Here is a 13,087-nt window from a genome sequence, read left to right on the forward strand (position 1 = left end):
TGAAGATATGAAGATCTGCATTGGAAATCGGAAAAACGATATGAAGGTTTGAAGAACAGAGATGAAGATATGAAGGCTTATGAAGCAGGGTATGGAGATTTGAGAAAGTTAAAAGCCGTTAGGAAGTTCGAAGGTAAAAGATAGGATTGGAAAATGAAAAACGTGTAAAAGGTCGAAGCTTTTATAGGGAAAAATGCAATCAATACCCGACGTTTCACATTCGAAGACAGCCAGCTGATGACCGACACGTGTCCGAAGTCAGAATGACGCGACTGATGAGACGTTTCGATTTACCCGTCATCTCAGTTATAACGTACGAGGGAAGAAATCGGGGTTCATCTATTCGTTTCCCATCGGTCCGACAAACCTACTCTCCGGAAAACGAGGGGATTATCTGTATACGGGTAAAATCAGGGACAATGCATGCCCCGATTTTTCGGTGAAGAAGGCGGAAGAAGGACACGGACACACGAGGCTGAAATCGGTCTGCCATCCTTTCGTACCGAGACCCATGAAAGGTGAACAATGTGCTCATCGTCGAGTGTGATAAAGCAACGCTCCTCGGACCCGAAACGAACTCTAAGACCTCGGGAAATATGGCAAACGGTTACGCACGACTAACAGGGGGCCGTGATATCTGTACCTAACCGGATATCATGGTGTGGATCTCGCCCAATGTCAGTTACGGACCAGTAATTAACGAGATAGGAAGATTTTTACCTTTTTTAGACCTGTACTAGGGGTGAAACTCTCCTAATATATAAATGAGAGGTTTTTCTTTGATAACATACATCGTAACACGCAAACTAAGGTAATACAAATTTATTTTTTTCTGCTCTCTAGCTATTGCAAAGTTTTTACTTTATTGTTTGTTCTTCATTCACAATTGGCTTCGAACCAAGGGTTCGATCGAAGGCAAAACTATTGTGCAGCCTAAGTCCGATTTGGGCCGCAACATTACAGTTGGTTTGATTATTCATTTCGTTTTTAATTCATTTATCTAACATACTTGATTATTTGTGTTGAATCAATCCGCATATCCTTAAAATCGCGTAAAAATTTAATTGTTATCCGTTTTAAGAGTAACAGTTCCAAAGAGGTAAAGTTTAGTGGCAGAGGGGAATGATATGACTTCTCCCATTACAAAAATTATTTTATTATATGAGAATATACTGATAGCGTATAATTTTTATACTTCTCATTTATATTAATTGAATCCAATTAAATTACTCCAATTTAGTGGAAACGATTTTACTGTTTCTTCCAAACTTCCGTCCCACTTGTCCGTGATTTTTTTATAGTTAAAGTGAGTGTAAGTTGAACAGGATAGGTCTTTGTCATTGGAAGATTTGAGATCAATTTCTGAGATCTAGCCTTTCAACAACCGTATAGATAACTCCTATCATCCATGCAAAAATTGAAGTTAAAATAAGGGAAAATATACAAACAAACAAAAAAATCCTACAATGATCTTCTTGATACAAAGAAAGGTCTTGTCTATTCATAGCTTTTTTGAATGACTGTGACAAATGAGAGGATATTAGATGCAAAAAATCAAATACTTTCTCCCTTCCAATTTACATGGTAATATTTTCTTAGACATCAAATGTAAAGAAGAAAGCTTTTTGACATATATTTTTTAGGACAACGCTTTTCAATAGGTATTTTTTGTCACGATCAAACACATTCTAATCCTTGGCAACTACACTTTAAATGGGCTATTACAAGAAAAAAATAGTTTAGGGAAGTTATTTCATCTCTTTTGTTAAAAAGAAAATTTACTTGAAAAAATATTTTTGGATACATTTTTCCCAAAACATTTTTCGTCATACAAAAAATATACAGAAGATGGCTAGTCAATCGTCATATTTTGATATAGGAGTGGGAGAATCTCTATAGCATAGAAGCGGAGGAAGAGTTTGATTTTTTACACGAAGTTGAAGGAGCAGATTGATGATCACCCATTTTCCTTCCCATTTTGCCTTTACATATATAATATGATGAATATGAGCCTATGCCCTCTAAAACACGAAGTAAAACGATAATCTATCTATCTGTATTATATTAAAAGTACGAAAGTCCTTGATGAAATATGGTTCGTCTTTTTTATCCTTTAAAAATAGCTTTCATATTAGACAAAGTTGTAATTTAATTATTCTCCTAATATATAGGATTCTAAAATCAAATAAAATTTTGATTATTAAATCTTTCCTTATTTGAAGTATATAGAAACTCATTTTATTTAGAACTATTGAAATTTATTATAAATAAACAACTTTGACTTTTCTAGATCCTTTTACCCATAAAAAACGTACTCCAAAATTTAGAAAAGAAAACTAATTTGAATTAAGCTATAATTCTGTAACGACTTGGCCAGTTGTTTTAAAAGTTGTAGCCTCGTTTCCCTATTTACTGCTTATTCTGTACTTTATAACTGATATATGACTTGCCGGAGTAATTGGTTTAGGTCCGGTGAGGTTTTGGAATGAATTGGAACACTTAGTTCTAAGTTTTAAAGCTTAAGTTCAAATAGTGATCGGATGTCGACTTATGTGTAAATGACCCCGGAATAGAATTTTAATGATTCCAACAGCTCCGTATGGTAATTTTGGACTTAGAAGCGTGTCCGTAATTTTATTTAGAAGTCCGTAGTTAAATTAGACTTGAAATGGCTAAAATAGGAATTTAAGTTTGGAAGTTTGACCGGGGAGTTTACTTTTTGATATCGAGATCGGAATCCAGTTTTGAAAATTTTTATAGTTCCGTTATGTCATTTATGACTAGTGTGCTAAAATTTGAGATCAATCGGACTTGATTTGATAGGTTTCGACATTGAACGTAGAAGTTGAAAATTCTTAAGTTTCATTAAGCTTGAATTGGGGTGTGATTTGTGATTTTAGTATTGTTTGATGTGATTTGAGGTCTCAAATAAGTTCGTATGATATTTTAGGACTTGTTGGTGTATTTGGTTGAGGTCCCGAGGGCCTCGGGTGAGTTTCGGATGGTTAACGGATCAAAAGTTGGACTTAAGCAGCTGTTGCAAAAGCTGCTGCAATATTTTCTGCTGGAAATTCGGGGGCCGAAATCGAAGGCCTAAGATCGAAGGTCGAAGACCGAGGCCTAGGATCGAAGGCCGAAGATCGAGGCCCAGGATCAAGGCCGAAGGCCAAGATCAAAGGCCCAGGATCAAGGCCGAAGGCCAAGATCGAAGGCCCAGGATCGAGGGCCGAGGGCAGCCTGGACAGAACTGAAAGTTATAAAGTACGGGACTTCGTTCCATTTTTTATTTTTGACAAATTGGAACTTGGGGAGAGGCAATTTTTGGGAGACTTTTAGAGAAAATATCGGGGTAAGTGTTCTTAACTCAATTATGGTTAGATTACCTGAATCCATCATTTGTTTTCACCATTTAATTAGTGTTTTGATATTGAAATTTGGAAAAATTATAGAAATCTCATAGAAATGAATTTTTGAGATTTCGGTGTCGATTTCGAGTCGGATAAGAGTTAAACCGGTATGGTTGGACTCGTAATTGAATGGGTTGTCGGATTTTGTGAGTTTCGCAGGATTCCGAGACGTGCGATTTTTGAGTTAAATTTGGATTTTATTGAAAAATATAGTATTTTCTTATGAAATTAATTCCTATAATTTTTGTTGACTGTATCGAATTATTTTGGCTAGATTCGAGCCATTTAGAGTTCGATAATCGAGGAAAAGGCCTACTAGTGGATTAAATTGGAGCAAGTCGAGATAAGTGATTTGTCTAACTTTGTGGGGGTGGGAGGGAATTCTCCCTAGGATTGGTATTGATATGATAATTGTAATGTATTGAAAGTCGTGCACACGAGGTGACGAGTGTGTTAAATTTGCTGAATTTGTGGAAATATTATTTTTGCTGAATATTTTGTGAAGATTTTTGTATACATTGTGATTGGTTCGTGAGCTCCGTATTGTAAAAATAATGGATATTATTTTGCTGAATATTTGGTGAAGACTTTTGTATTTACTGTGATTAAGCCGTGAGCTCCTTATTGTGAAAAAATATTCTGGTTGTTGGTTTATTTTGGCAAGTAGAAATATTTGGGCACTTGAGGTACAAATTATGATATATTGTGATATTGATATGCATGCGGTGGTATAAAGTCTGGGTGTTGAAACGCATGCGGTGAGATAAGGGTGTCTTGATACACGTGGCTAGTAGGAGAACTACTAGAAGTCATGCGGTGTGATAAGGGTGGCTAAAACGCGGGATGCTATTTCGGAAAAATATTTTCTTTAAAATCAAATGTGAAGGCTCCCGCGGTGATATAAGAAAATGAGATATTATGAATTTATTTATGATTTGGGACTACGAGGCGGTACCTCGGGAGTGCTCTTGTTGATATTGATTTATGGTCGCAGTTGCCTTTGATTATTGTTGTAATTTTCTTAAAGTTGAAAAGAATTCTGTTTTGTTTCCACGAGGTATTATTTGCCATTATTTTGCGTAGTTAATTGGTGACATACTACTTACTTGATTCATTTCCATTGTCATTTTATTTTTATTATATTGTTAAATATTTCACCTTGTCTTTTATTATTCCTGTAGGGCCTGACCTGACCTCGTCACTATTCTACCGAGGTTAGGTTTGGCACTTACTGGGTACCGTTGTGGTGTACTCATACTATATTTTTGCACATCTTTTGTGCAGATCCAGGTACATCTTACCAGCCCAGACATTAGTAAGCTACCTGTGTACGCAGACTTCGAGGTATATCTGCCAGCGTCCGCAGACTCCGGAGTCCCCTTCTATCATTATTTTGTTGCTTCCTTATTTTCTTTAGACTCTGATATATAGAGACATTGAGGATAAATTCTTAGAAGTTTGTGACTTATTTCTACCGGGTTTTGGGAGTTGTAATTATGTGAATTTGCAGATTTATTTATTTCAAATTTCTATTGTTATTCCGCATTTGATAGGCTTACCTAGTCTTAGAGATTAGGTACCATCACGATATTCTACGGAGGAAATTTTGGGAGCTTGACAAATTCCTTCAAAATACGTAAGAAAGAAATTGTATCTACTTTTGCCTTTGAATTATGTTCGTTTATGACAACCAAGCGGTAGCCAAGGGTCTCTAACAAATTTTATTATTAATTTGATTCCTTTGAAATAATATTTTAGAAAAAAAAATCCTAAATGTAAATAAAAAAGAAAATTATCTTTTTAAGAAGGAACAAAGTTGTCTTTAAAGTATTTAGAAATTCCTAATTTAAATAAAAAAGAAATGTATTGAGTATAATTACAATTTTATTTAATATGAATTATGAAATACACTTTAATTTACCTGGCTAAAAGAAAAATAGAACATTCGTAAAATTCTAATATAAATAAAAAAAACTAAAAAAATACCCTAAAATTTCTACCATAAATAAATGAGGAAAATAGTTTTCATGAAGGAATCAAATTGTCTTTAATTTCTAAAATCTAGGTTAAATAAATGAGAAAATATCTTTTCAAGAAGGAATCAATCATTTGCAATTCCAAATTCTCTGCAACTTTGCTACTTATCAAACAAAAGCTTAAGAATGGTTTATTTACCTTTTTAATTACTCCTAACATTTTGTTTTTAAAAAATGTTATGTTTTTATATTGAACATAATTTATTTTTATTTTTTTTAAAGTGCCAAGTTCATATGATTCAAGGTAAGAAACGGACCATCCTTGCTTCTTTATAAATTTATAGTTAATGTGTCTTTGTCTCAAACACCAAGAATATTATAACACAAACAATTGTTTATGGATGAACATATCATTTTGTAACGTTGATAGATCATATTACCCTTCAATGATGTACTATTTCTTCAAAATATTATATATACAAAATTATAAAATTATTTAATAATGAATAATAGATAAAACTATAGCATATTCATGGTTCCTTATATAGTTGCAATGATCCTCTTTATTATTTTCGTAGAATCATACAAGCTTCTTACATTCAGCTTAACCTTATAAGTTGTTTACTATAAAGAAGTTTAGATAGATTAATGCTAATACAAATTAACATATTCTACTTATTCTAAGCTTTAAACTAAATACAAAGCCCGTGTATCGAAATTCAATAAGACATATCAGGACTTTGTGGGGTGATGTTTCTTTTCTTATAGAATTAGTTAAACAAAATTAACATTCATATTTTTAGGAAGTTAATTATTTCCTTTAGTTTTTATTCTATAAATCAAGATATTTTTAGTAATATTTATGTGATTTTTAAAAAGATTTTGATCGTAATATGGGTTACACGCGCAACGGGCGTATCCTAAGACTAGTACTATATCAAAAGTACGAAGGCCATTAGCAAAAGTCGTTCGTCCTTTTTACCCTTTAAATATTAATTTAACATTAGGCAAAATAGTCATTATGTTTAATATTTGAAAATAGCCATTTAATTATTTCCTAATATCTAAGTCTTTTTTTAGGTTTAAGAAACCTTTTTATTCTCCCGTATTTTAGCCTGTTACGAATTCACAAACAAGTACTAGATAACTAGGAGGAGAGGGAGAAGATCTAATCTCTCCAATAGTTTGCAAGTTGAGAGACGAGTCTCTCCTCTATATTCAAGCGCTCTAATATTGAATAATTGATGTTTATAAAAAAAATATGAAGGTAATAAAGATGAAAAATAAATGTTTATTATTTTTTGATTCATATCGTTTGTTGGCAATTAGCGTACATAGTTTACAAAATCACAACGCTTGATTTCTGATATGTTTGGTTTAGAATACTTACCTGGTAAAATTTGAAGTTGCATGAATTTATATTGCCCAATTAATTAATGTGTTTCTACAAAAATATTTATTATTGAATTTTGATAAATTAAGATGGTTTTATCTTCATAAATTAGAATAAAGCTGAAGTTATCTACTAATTATACGCCGTTATTACTATACACCTAATTTAACTAAATTCATTATCATTTTCAAAAGATATTAAATTTAGCTACTGCATCAATGTAATAATATTTATTTTCATCATTTAAATAAATGTTTGTATTATTTTAAGGGCAATCACTATTTTTCAATAATATTTTTGTATATATATTCTATTAATTGACGTGTTATATACGCGCAGCGCACGTACAATAAGATTTGTACGGCTAAAAACATCACTGTTGAGTCTAAGGCTATGGCTAATCATTCAAGAAAGAGAAATCCTTGAAAGAAGCAAGAAACAATGTATCTTGATTAGGAAATTGAACAAATCGATTTCTGAAATATATATTGTTCTTGATTAGCTGAACCTTTACTAAAACCAGAGCTTTTCTTTACTTAAAATAAACATACGAAGCAATAATTGCATTGTCCTAATTCTACCTTTTCTCCTCCATTGACTCTCACAATTTGTTTTCTGTTGGCATGACATTATGATGTGAATCAAGATCTCCCATAATTAGATGCTGCTATACTTTGGGTCTTTTAGTATTTTATTATGTTCTAATGTTTCTCAATTACTTAAATTATCTTTGTTCGTACACACCATTATGGGATTTGATTAAAGAAAATTTATTGCAAATAAAAAAGCAAAGGAAATGCAATCATGAGCTATTATTAGTACTAATTAGGTGACGGACTTTACCCTAAGCCTTTTGTAAACTATAGCTGTCTAGAACGAAATCCTTTTTGACTCACTGTTTTAGACTTCACGATCTTGTTCATTTCACTTAATTTAAAAAATTAGTTGTCAATTTAAAAAGTTAAGAAATCTATTCTCTTGTCTGATATTTAGTGAAAAGCTTGTTAATTACTATCTCCAACATAATTTTGTACATACTAACCTAAAGAAACAACAGTGTTTTGGGTGCTTCAAACTTCCTCCTCTGCTTCCCCATCAGGAGATGTCGTATATTGATTTCTTGTTTAGTTATATAATCTCTTGTGTAAGTCATCTTTAAGGATCAACCTTTATTTACGAATTAAGTCCCATAACAGAGCATATAACATTTTAGCTTAAGCAATTTATCCAATCTATAGTTAGGACTTAGGTGATTGCGTATTTCTAAGGAAGCACTTACCTATGTTAACCGTTTAGAGTTATAGCACGAATTGCAGCCGAGGCAAAACCATCACGTGAATTCTTATCATTTATCCAACACTAACTTCGGTGGACAAAATTATTCAATACTTGTACAGTTATATTGGTTAAAAGTAATAGGTATTAAGGTGCGCACAAGCCGATCCGTGCACCACTGTTTGTAAATTTGACAGATATGGTAGAGACGGCTTGCGGAATTCCTTATTTTCGTGTGTTCTTGTGGTGTCATACTGTCATTGTTTTTGTCTTCTATTCCATCTATAATTTTCTGGCTATTTTAGGCAATTCCATCAATCCCGAACAAAGTTGTTGAACTTTTTTCTTTTAGTCTCAATGACCATTTACACTATGTATATAAATATACTTTTACCTTAGTCGAAGTTGGATTTAGGATTTAAATTTTATGGGATTATTCGATATGCGGACTAAATTATTTCGGGATTATAATCCTGAGATTATAATCTCTAGACTAATTAATCCAACCTGTGAGTTGGGATAAAATAATACCAGTTACCAAGTATGACGGGATAAAGTGGGATAAGATATAATATTCAGGATTAAGTTTGTGACAAAATTTATACTATGTTTGGTCGGGATAAATTTATACAATCAACCAAATATAGTATAAATTTAGGACCAGACTTATCCCACCTTATCCCGTGTACCAAACGATTTATATCTACTATTTTTTATAATTTTAAAAATTTTATGCATAAATTTATATTTCGTATCAAAATTATTAATTTAAAGGCCGGATCCGCCCCCGACCTTGGTCTTCGTTTCAGTAAAAGTTAATGAAGTTACCACTTTGACTTACTGACCAAGAATTATTAACGTGTATTGATTTAAACCAAGCAGAGAATTATAATAATCAACTTTAAAGTGATTTCAAAATAAAATATTTTCACTGCAGAAAGCCTAAGCAAAACTTGTCACATTTGAGAACTTCTACTATGCTTTGTTACACAGCAAAAACTTTCAAAACTACTTTACATAGTATTTACAATTTGTAATTGAAAAACTCCCATTATGAAATTGAATTACAGCAAAACTCTAGTAATCTGGCTACATCTTCTTTCTTCTCTTTGTTTTGATTTGATTTCCTCAGCACACCTTAAAGTTCTCTCAATTTCATAGCCTCCTCCTATGCTCACTTCCCTTTCCAAATGGCAGCAATAACTCTCAAAAACGCTTACATTCACATGAAACTTGAACCCCATCATAAATAAAAACTCCATCTCCAATTTGTTCATTTCATTTGTTGTCAATCCTCCTACTCTTGCAAAATATGAATTCCTATAATTCCTGCAGAAAATAATTCAAAATATATATATCAGCTAAAGTGCTTCTTTAAGATTTTTCTTTTGTCATTTTGTTAAGCAGAGGAGTTTGAGAAAGAAAGAAATAAAACTGTATTAATTCTGTGGTTTTCAAAATCAAGCAACAATTATGAAAAATGGGAAAATAAAGTAAAAAGTACTCCATAGAATTTGATGATCTGTCTCAAATATTTTGAGGAAAGAAAGCAAAAGTCAGCAACAAAAGTTATTTACTTCAGTTTGCAGCCTTGACTAGTCTATTCTTTTATAATACTTTTAAGTCTTCAAATTGAAGCAAAAACCAAAAAGTGATATGTGATGAAAAATTAACTAACCAGAAAAAGGAAGAAAATTAAGGAAAAGAAACTTACATGTCTTCAACATATTTGGAAGCAACCATAATAGTGGTAATGAGTAGCCTATGTACATTTCTTGGATTAATTCTGAACTCAGGATAGAGTTGACAAAACCTATCAATATATACATAAGCAACCACATAAACTGAAGGTCCAGCTCTTGTGTATCTAAAAATTCTCTCCAAATATGATTGTATTGTCATGTCTGGTGTTTCATGGCAATCAAATACTCTTGTTCTTATATTCTTGGATAATGCCCATGTACAATTTTTTGCTATTCTTTGATTCCTTGCCAAATTTCTCTCAATTAAAGAAGCAAGAACTGAGATCACTAATGGGATATTTGAGTCTTGTTGATATGAGTAAAAATAAAGATCATCCCTTAGCTTTCTTGGAGATATATTAGAGTTCGTTACAGCCAAGGCCATTTCTTGATTATGAGTTAATTCAGAGGAGAACGCAGAGCTAGAAAGGAATTTGAAAGGGGGGGGGGGGTGGTTTTCTATTCTTTTTTCTTGGGAAATGAATGAATGGTTTTGGGAAGGGAAATGAGTTTATTTATATAAGGGAGGGAAATTAGAGAGTTTGGTGCTGACTGCTGAGTAAGAGAGGGGGAATTTGGCTGTGTTATAGTAAAGAGAATTTTATAAAGTGAAACTTTTGGGGGCACTTGGAAGGAGGGTAGGAAAGGAGGGAAAATATCAAATTACAAGATATTTGCCTCCTTATTGTAAAGGCAAAGTCCAGACACACCAGCTAGTTTTCTGCTTTAAATTATTGTTAGATCACATATTATATTGTCATATGCATATTTCTTATATTATTATATGCTCCTTTTATTTTGCCGTCTAGAACTATCACTGCAAGCTGTTCTTGAATCCCACAATGCTACTAGTCAACTGTTAATCTACACCTCAATTGTATACCTTTTACTGTGAATCTGTGACTGAACAAGGTTATTGACCTTGTGAGTTGTCAAGTATATTTATTTCTTGAAGTAAATCCATATTTAGGAACAACGACGAATTGAACTTAATGATAAAAGGTAAATACCCATCAATATATTCGTACAATCACAATACAACTCTAATATATTTACCTTACCTCAGCGTGATTTACTCAATGTATAATCTTTCAAATAATACTTATTTCCTAGTGATTAACGAAGTAGGTGAAAACTACGTGAGATCAGGTTGTAAAGCCTAACAGTGGACAAAGAAAGAACGTTTGGTGATTTTTTCTTATTTGTCTAAGCATTGACGATCATAATTATCCCGTAAGAATAGTAATATAATTGAGGGGTTCGCGTGTTAGCTCAAATACTACTAAGGGCAGCCCAGCCCAGTCAAGTGCAAAAGGTATTTTGTATTCATGCAGGGTACGGGGAAATGATATAGACAATCTAATCTGATATAAATATTCCAATTTATAAATCACACAAAGATAACTTTACCGTTGATCAGGACCCTTCGGTTCAACACTACTATATTATATTAAGCAAAACATAGTAGCATAAAAATAAATGTACCCACATTAGATTTACCATATGAATAATTCCAAAAGAGGGTGAAGATGAAGGTGTCACCGACAGTAGGAGGATGGGGTAGGAGAGGGGAAAGTATTGAAATGTGTTAGGTCTTTTAAAGGTCTGCATTTAAAGAGGGGGTCTTTGTTTCTTTGAGATTTGTGTCCCCAGCTATACCAATCAAATAAAAATACAAACTATTCTCAGAGTTTGTGACTAAGACTGGTACAAGTCACACGTGCAGTAGCTTCAGACATTAACTTCAAAATCTTTTTGGTTTTGCAACTTGCAACCACTTAAAGGAATACGTACAAAAGATTTGTTGGAAGCTTTCGTGTGAGCTTCTTAATTCTTCATCACTTGAGTATTAGGGCTGTATTTTGCATAGTGACAAAATGCCTCTGTTTATACTGTTAGCTAAGGTAGAGGTGTACATAAGTCGGGTTGGTTCGAATTTTCTAATTGCTAAACCAAATCATTGTATCAGATTATTAGATCTAAATATCAAATCAAACCAATAAAAGTCGGATTTTTTAATCTCAGATTTTTCGGATTTTCTGGTTTTTTCGATTTTTTCTTTATAAAGTCTTCATAGCACAAAACGTAAAATTTGTGCTCCAAATATTTCTTTAAAATTTAATCCTAGTAAGACAAAACTATATAAGGCGTTTTCAATAAAATAACATAAATATGAGATGAGTCATGGCATTGTACTAAAATATTCAACAATAAAGATAATAAAATTTCATAAAATAAATATTATTAATAAGCCATAATAAAAACAAACATAATTTAAAATTACGACTAATAAGTACTGCTTATTTACATGACTAACCACAAAAAAAAAAAATAAGTTATACATTTTATTTAAACCATGAAAAAACTAAAAAATAGATATCCAACACTATTTTCATTCATAGTACATTTGAATTGAATATTTTATTAGCATTAGTATTGATTTGATTTTGGTTTAGGATTTATTTGAGTTACTAACATTTATGGACTATAAAACTTATTGGAGCATCCAAAAATTATAAGCCCAAACTTGAAATAATACGTTAAGAAATAAAACTATGAAAAAACTCAAAAAATATTTATAAACTAAATTACAATAAATATTTTTATGTATTAAATATATTTAAAACTTCTATACATATAATGTTGGGTTGGGTTGGTTTCGTTTTGATTTTTTTAGTTAAAACCAAACCAAACCAAATATTGTCTGTTTTTCTCCAACATGAAACCAAATCAAACCAAACTATAGTCAGGATTTTTTTCCTCTGTTTGACTCAGATTATCGGGTTGGTGCAGTTTGTCGATTTTATTTGTACACCCCTACTGTTAGCGGTCATTTGATAGGATGTATTAGGAGAAATAATATATACATTAGCTTTAGTATTATTAATCACTTTTTGGTAATGTTTTCAGCATATGTATAACTAATATTCCCTCTGTTTCAATTTATGTAAAATCTATTTTTTTTTAGTCCGTGCCAAAAAGAATGGCCACTTTTCATATTTTGAGACAATTTATTTTTATGTAATGATTTATAAATATACAAAATATATGTGCCTAATTTTACACCACAAGTTCAAAAGTCTTTTTTTTTCTTAAACTCCGCGCTTAGTCAAATAGGTTCACATACATTGAAACAGAGGGAGTACTTGTATTAATTATACACCCTATACAATACTATTCTTATACAAAGCAATATATGTTGTTTTTGATACACCAAACCAAGCAGTCAATAAAAAATAATCTCACCACTACTAATTCTAGTATTACTACTACACTTTATTCGGTATTATTCTT

The 13,087-nt window shown here is 32.0% G+C and overlaps 1 protein-coding gene across 1 annotated transcript; it reads right to left on the reverse strand.

Annotated features, from left to right (window-relative positions):
- Positions 1-8,958: 8,958 nt before the first annotated feature.
- On the reverse strand, positions 8,959-10,311 carry LOC107803213 (cyclin-U2-1-like). The gene is made up of 2 exons (XM_016626853.2): positions 9,766-10,311; positions 8,959-9,380 (listed from the first exon to the last, which is right to left on the reverse strand). The coding sequence occupies exons 1-2, from the start codon at positions 10,176-10,178 to the stop codon at positions 9,116-9,118; spliced, it is 678 nt and encodes a 225-aa protein (XP_016482339.1). The 5' UTR covers positions 10,179-10,311; the 3' UTR covers positions 8,959-9,115.
- Positions 10,312-13,087: the final 2,776 nt, after the last annotated feature.

Source organism: Nicotiana tabacum, chromosome 19 (assembly GCF_000715075.1).
Source record: "Nicotiana tabacum cultivar K326 chromosome 19, ASM71507v2, whole genome shotgun sequence".
Classification (NCBI taxonomy): Eukaryota; Viridiplantae; Streptophyta; class Magnoliopsida; order Solanales; family Solanaceae; genus Nicotiana; species Nicotiana tabacum.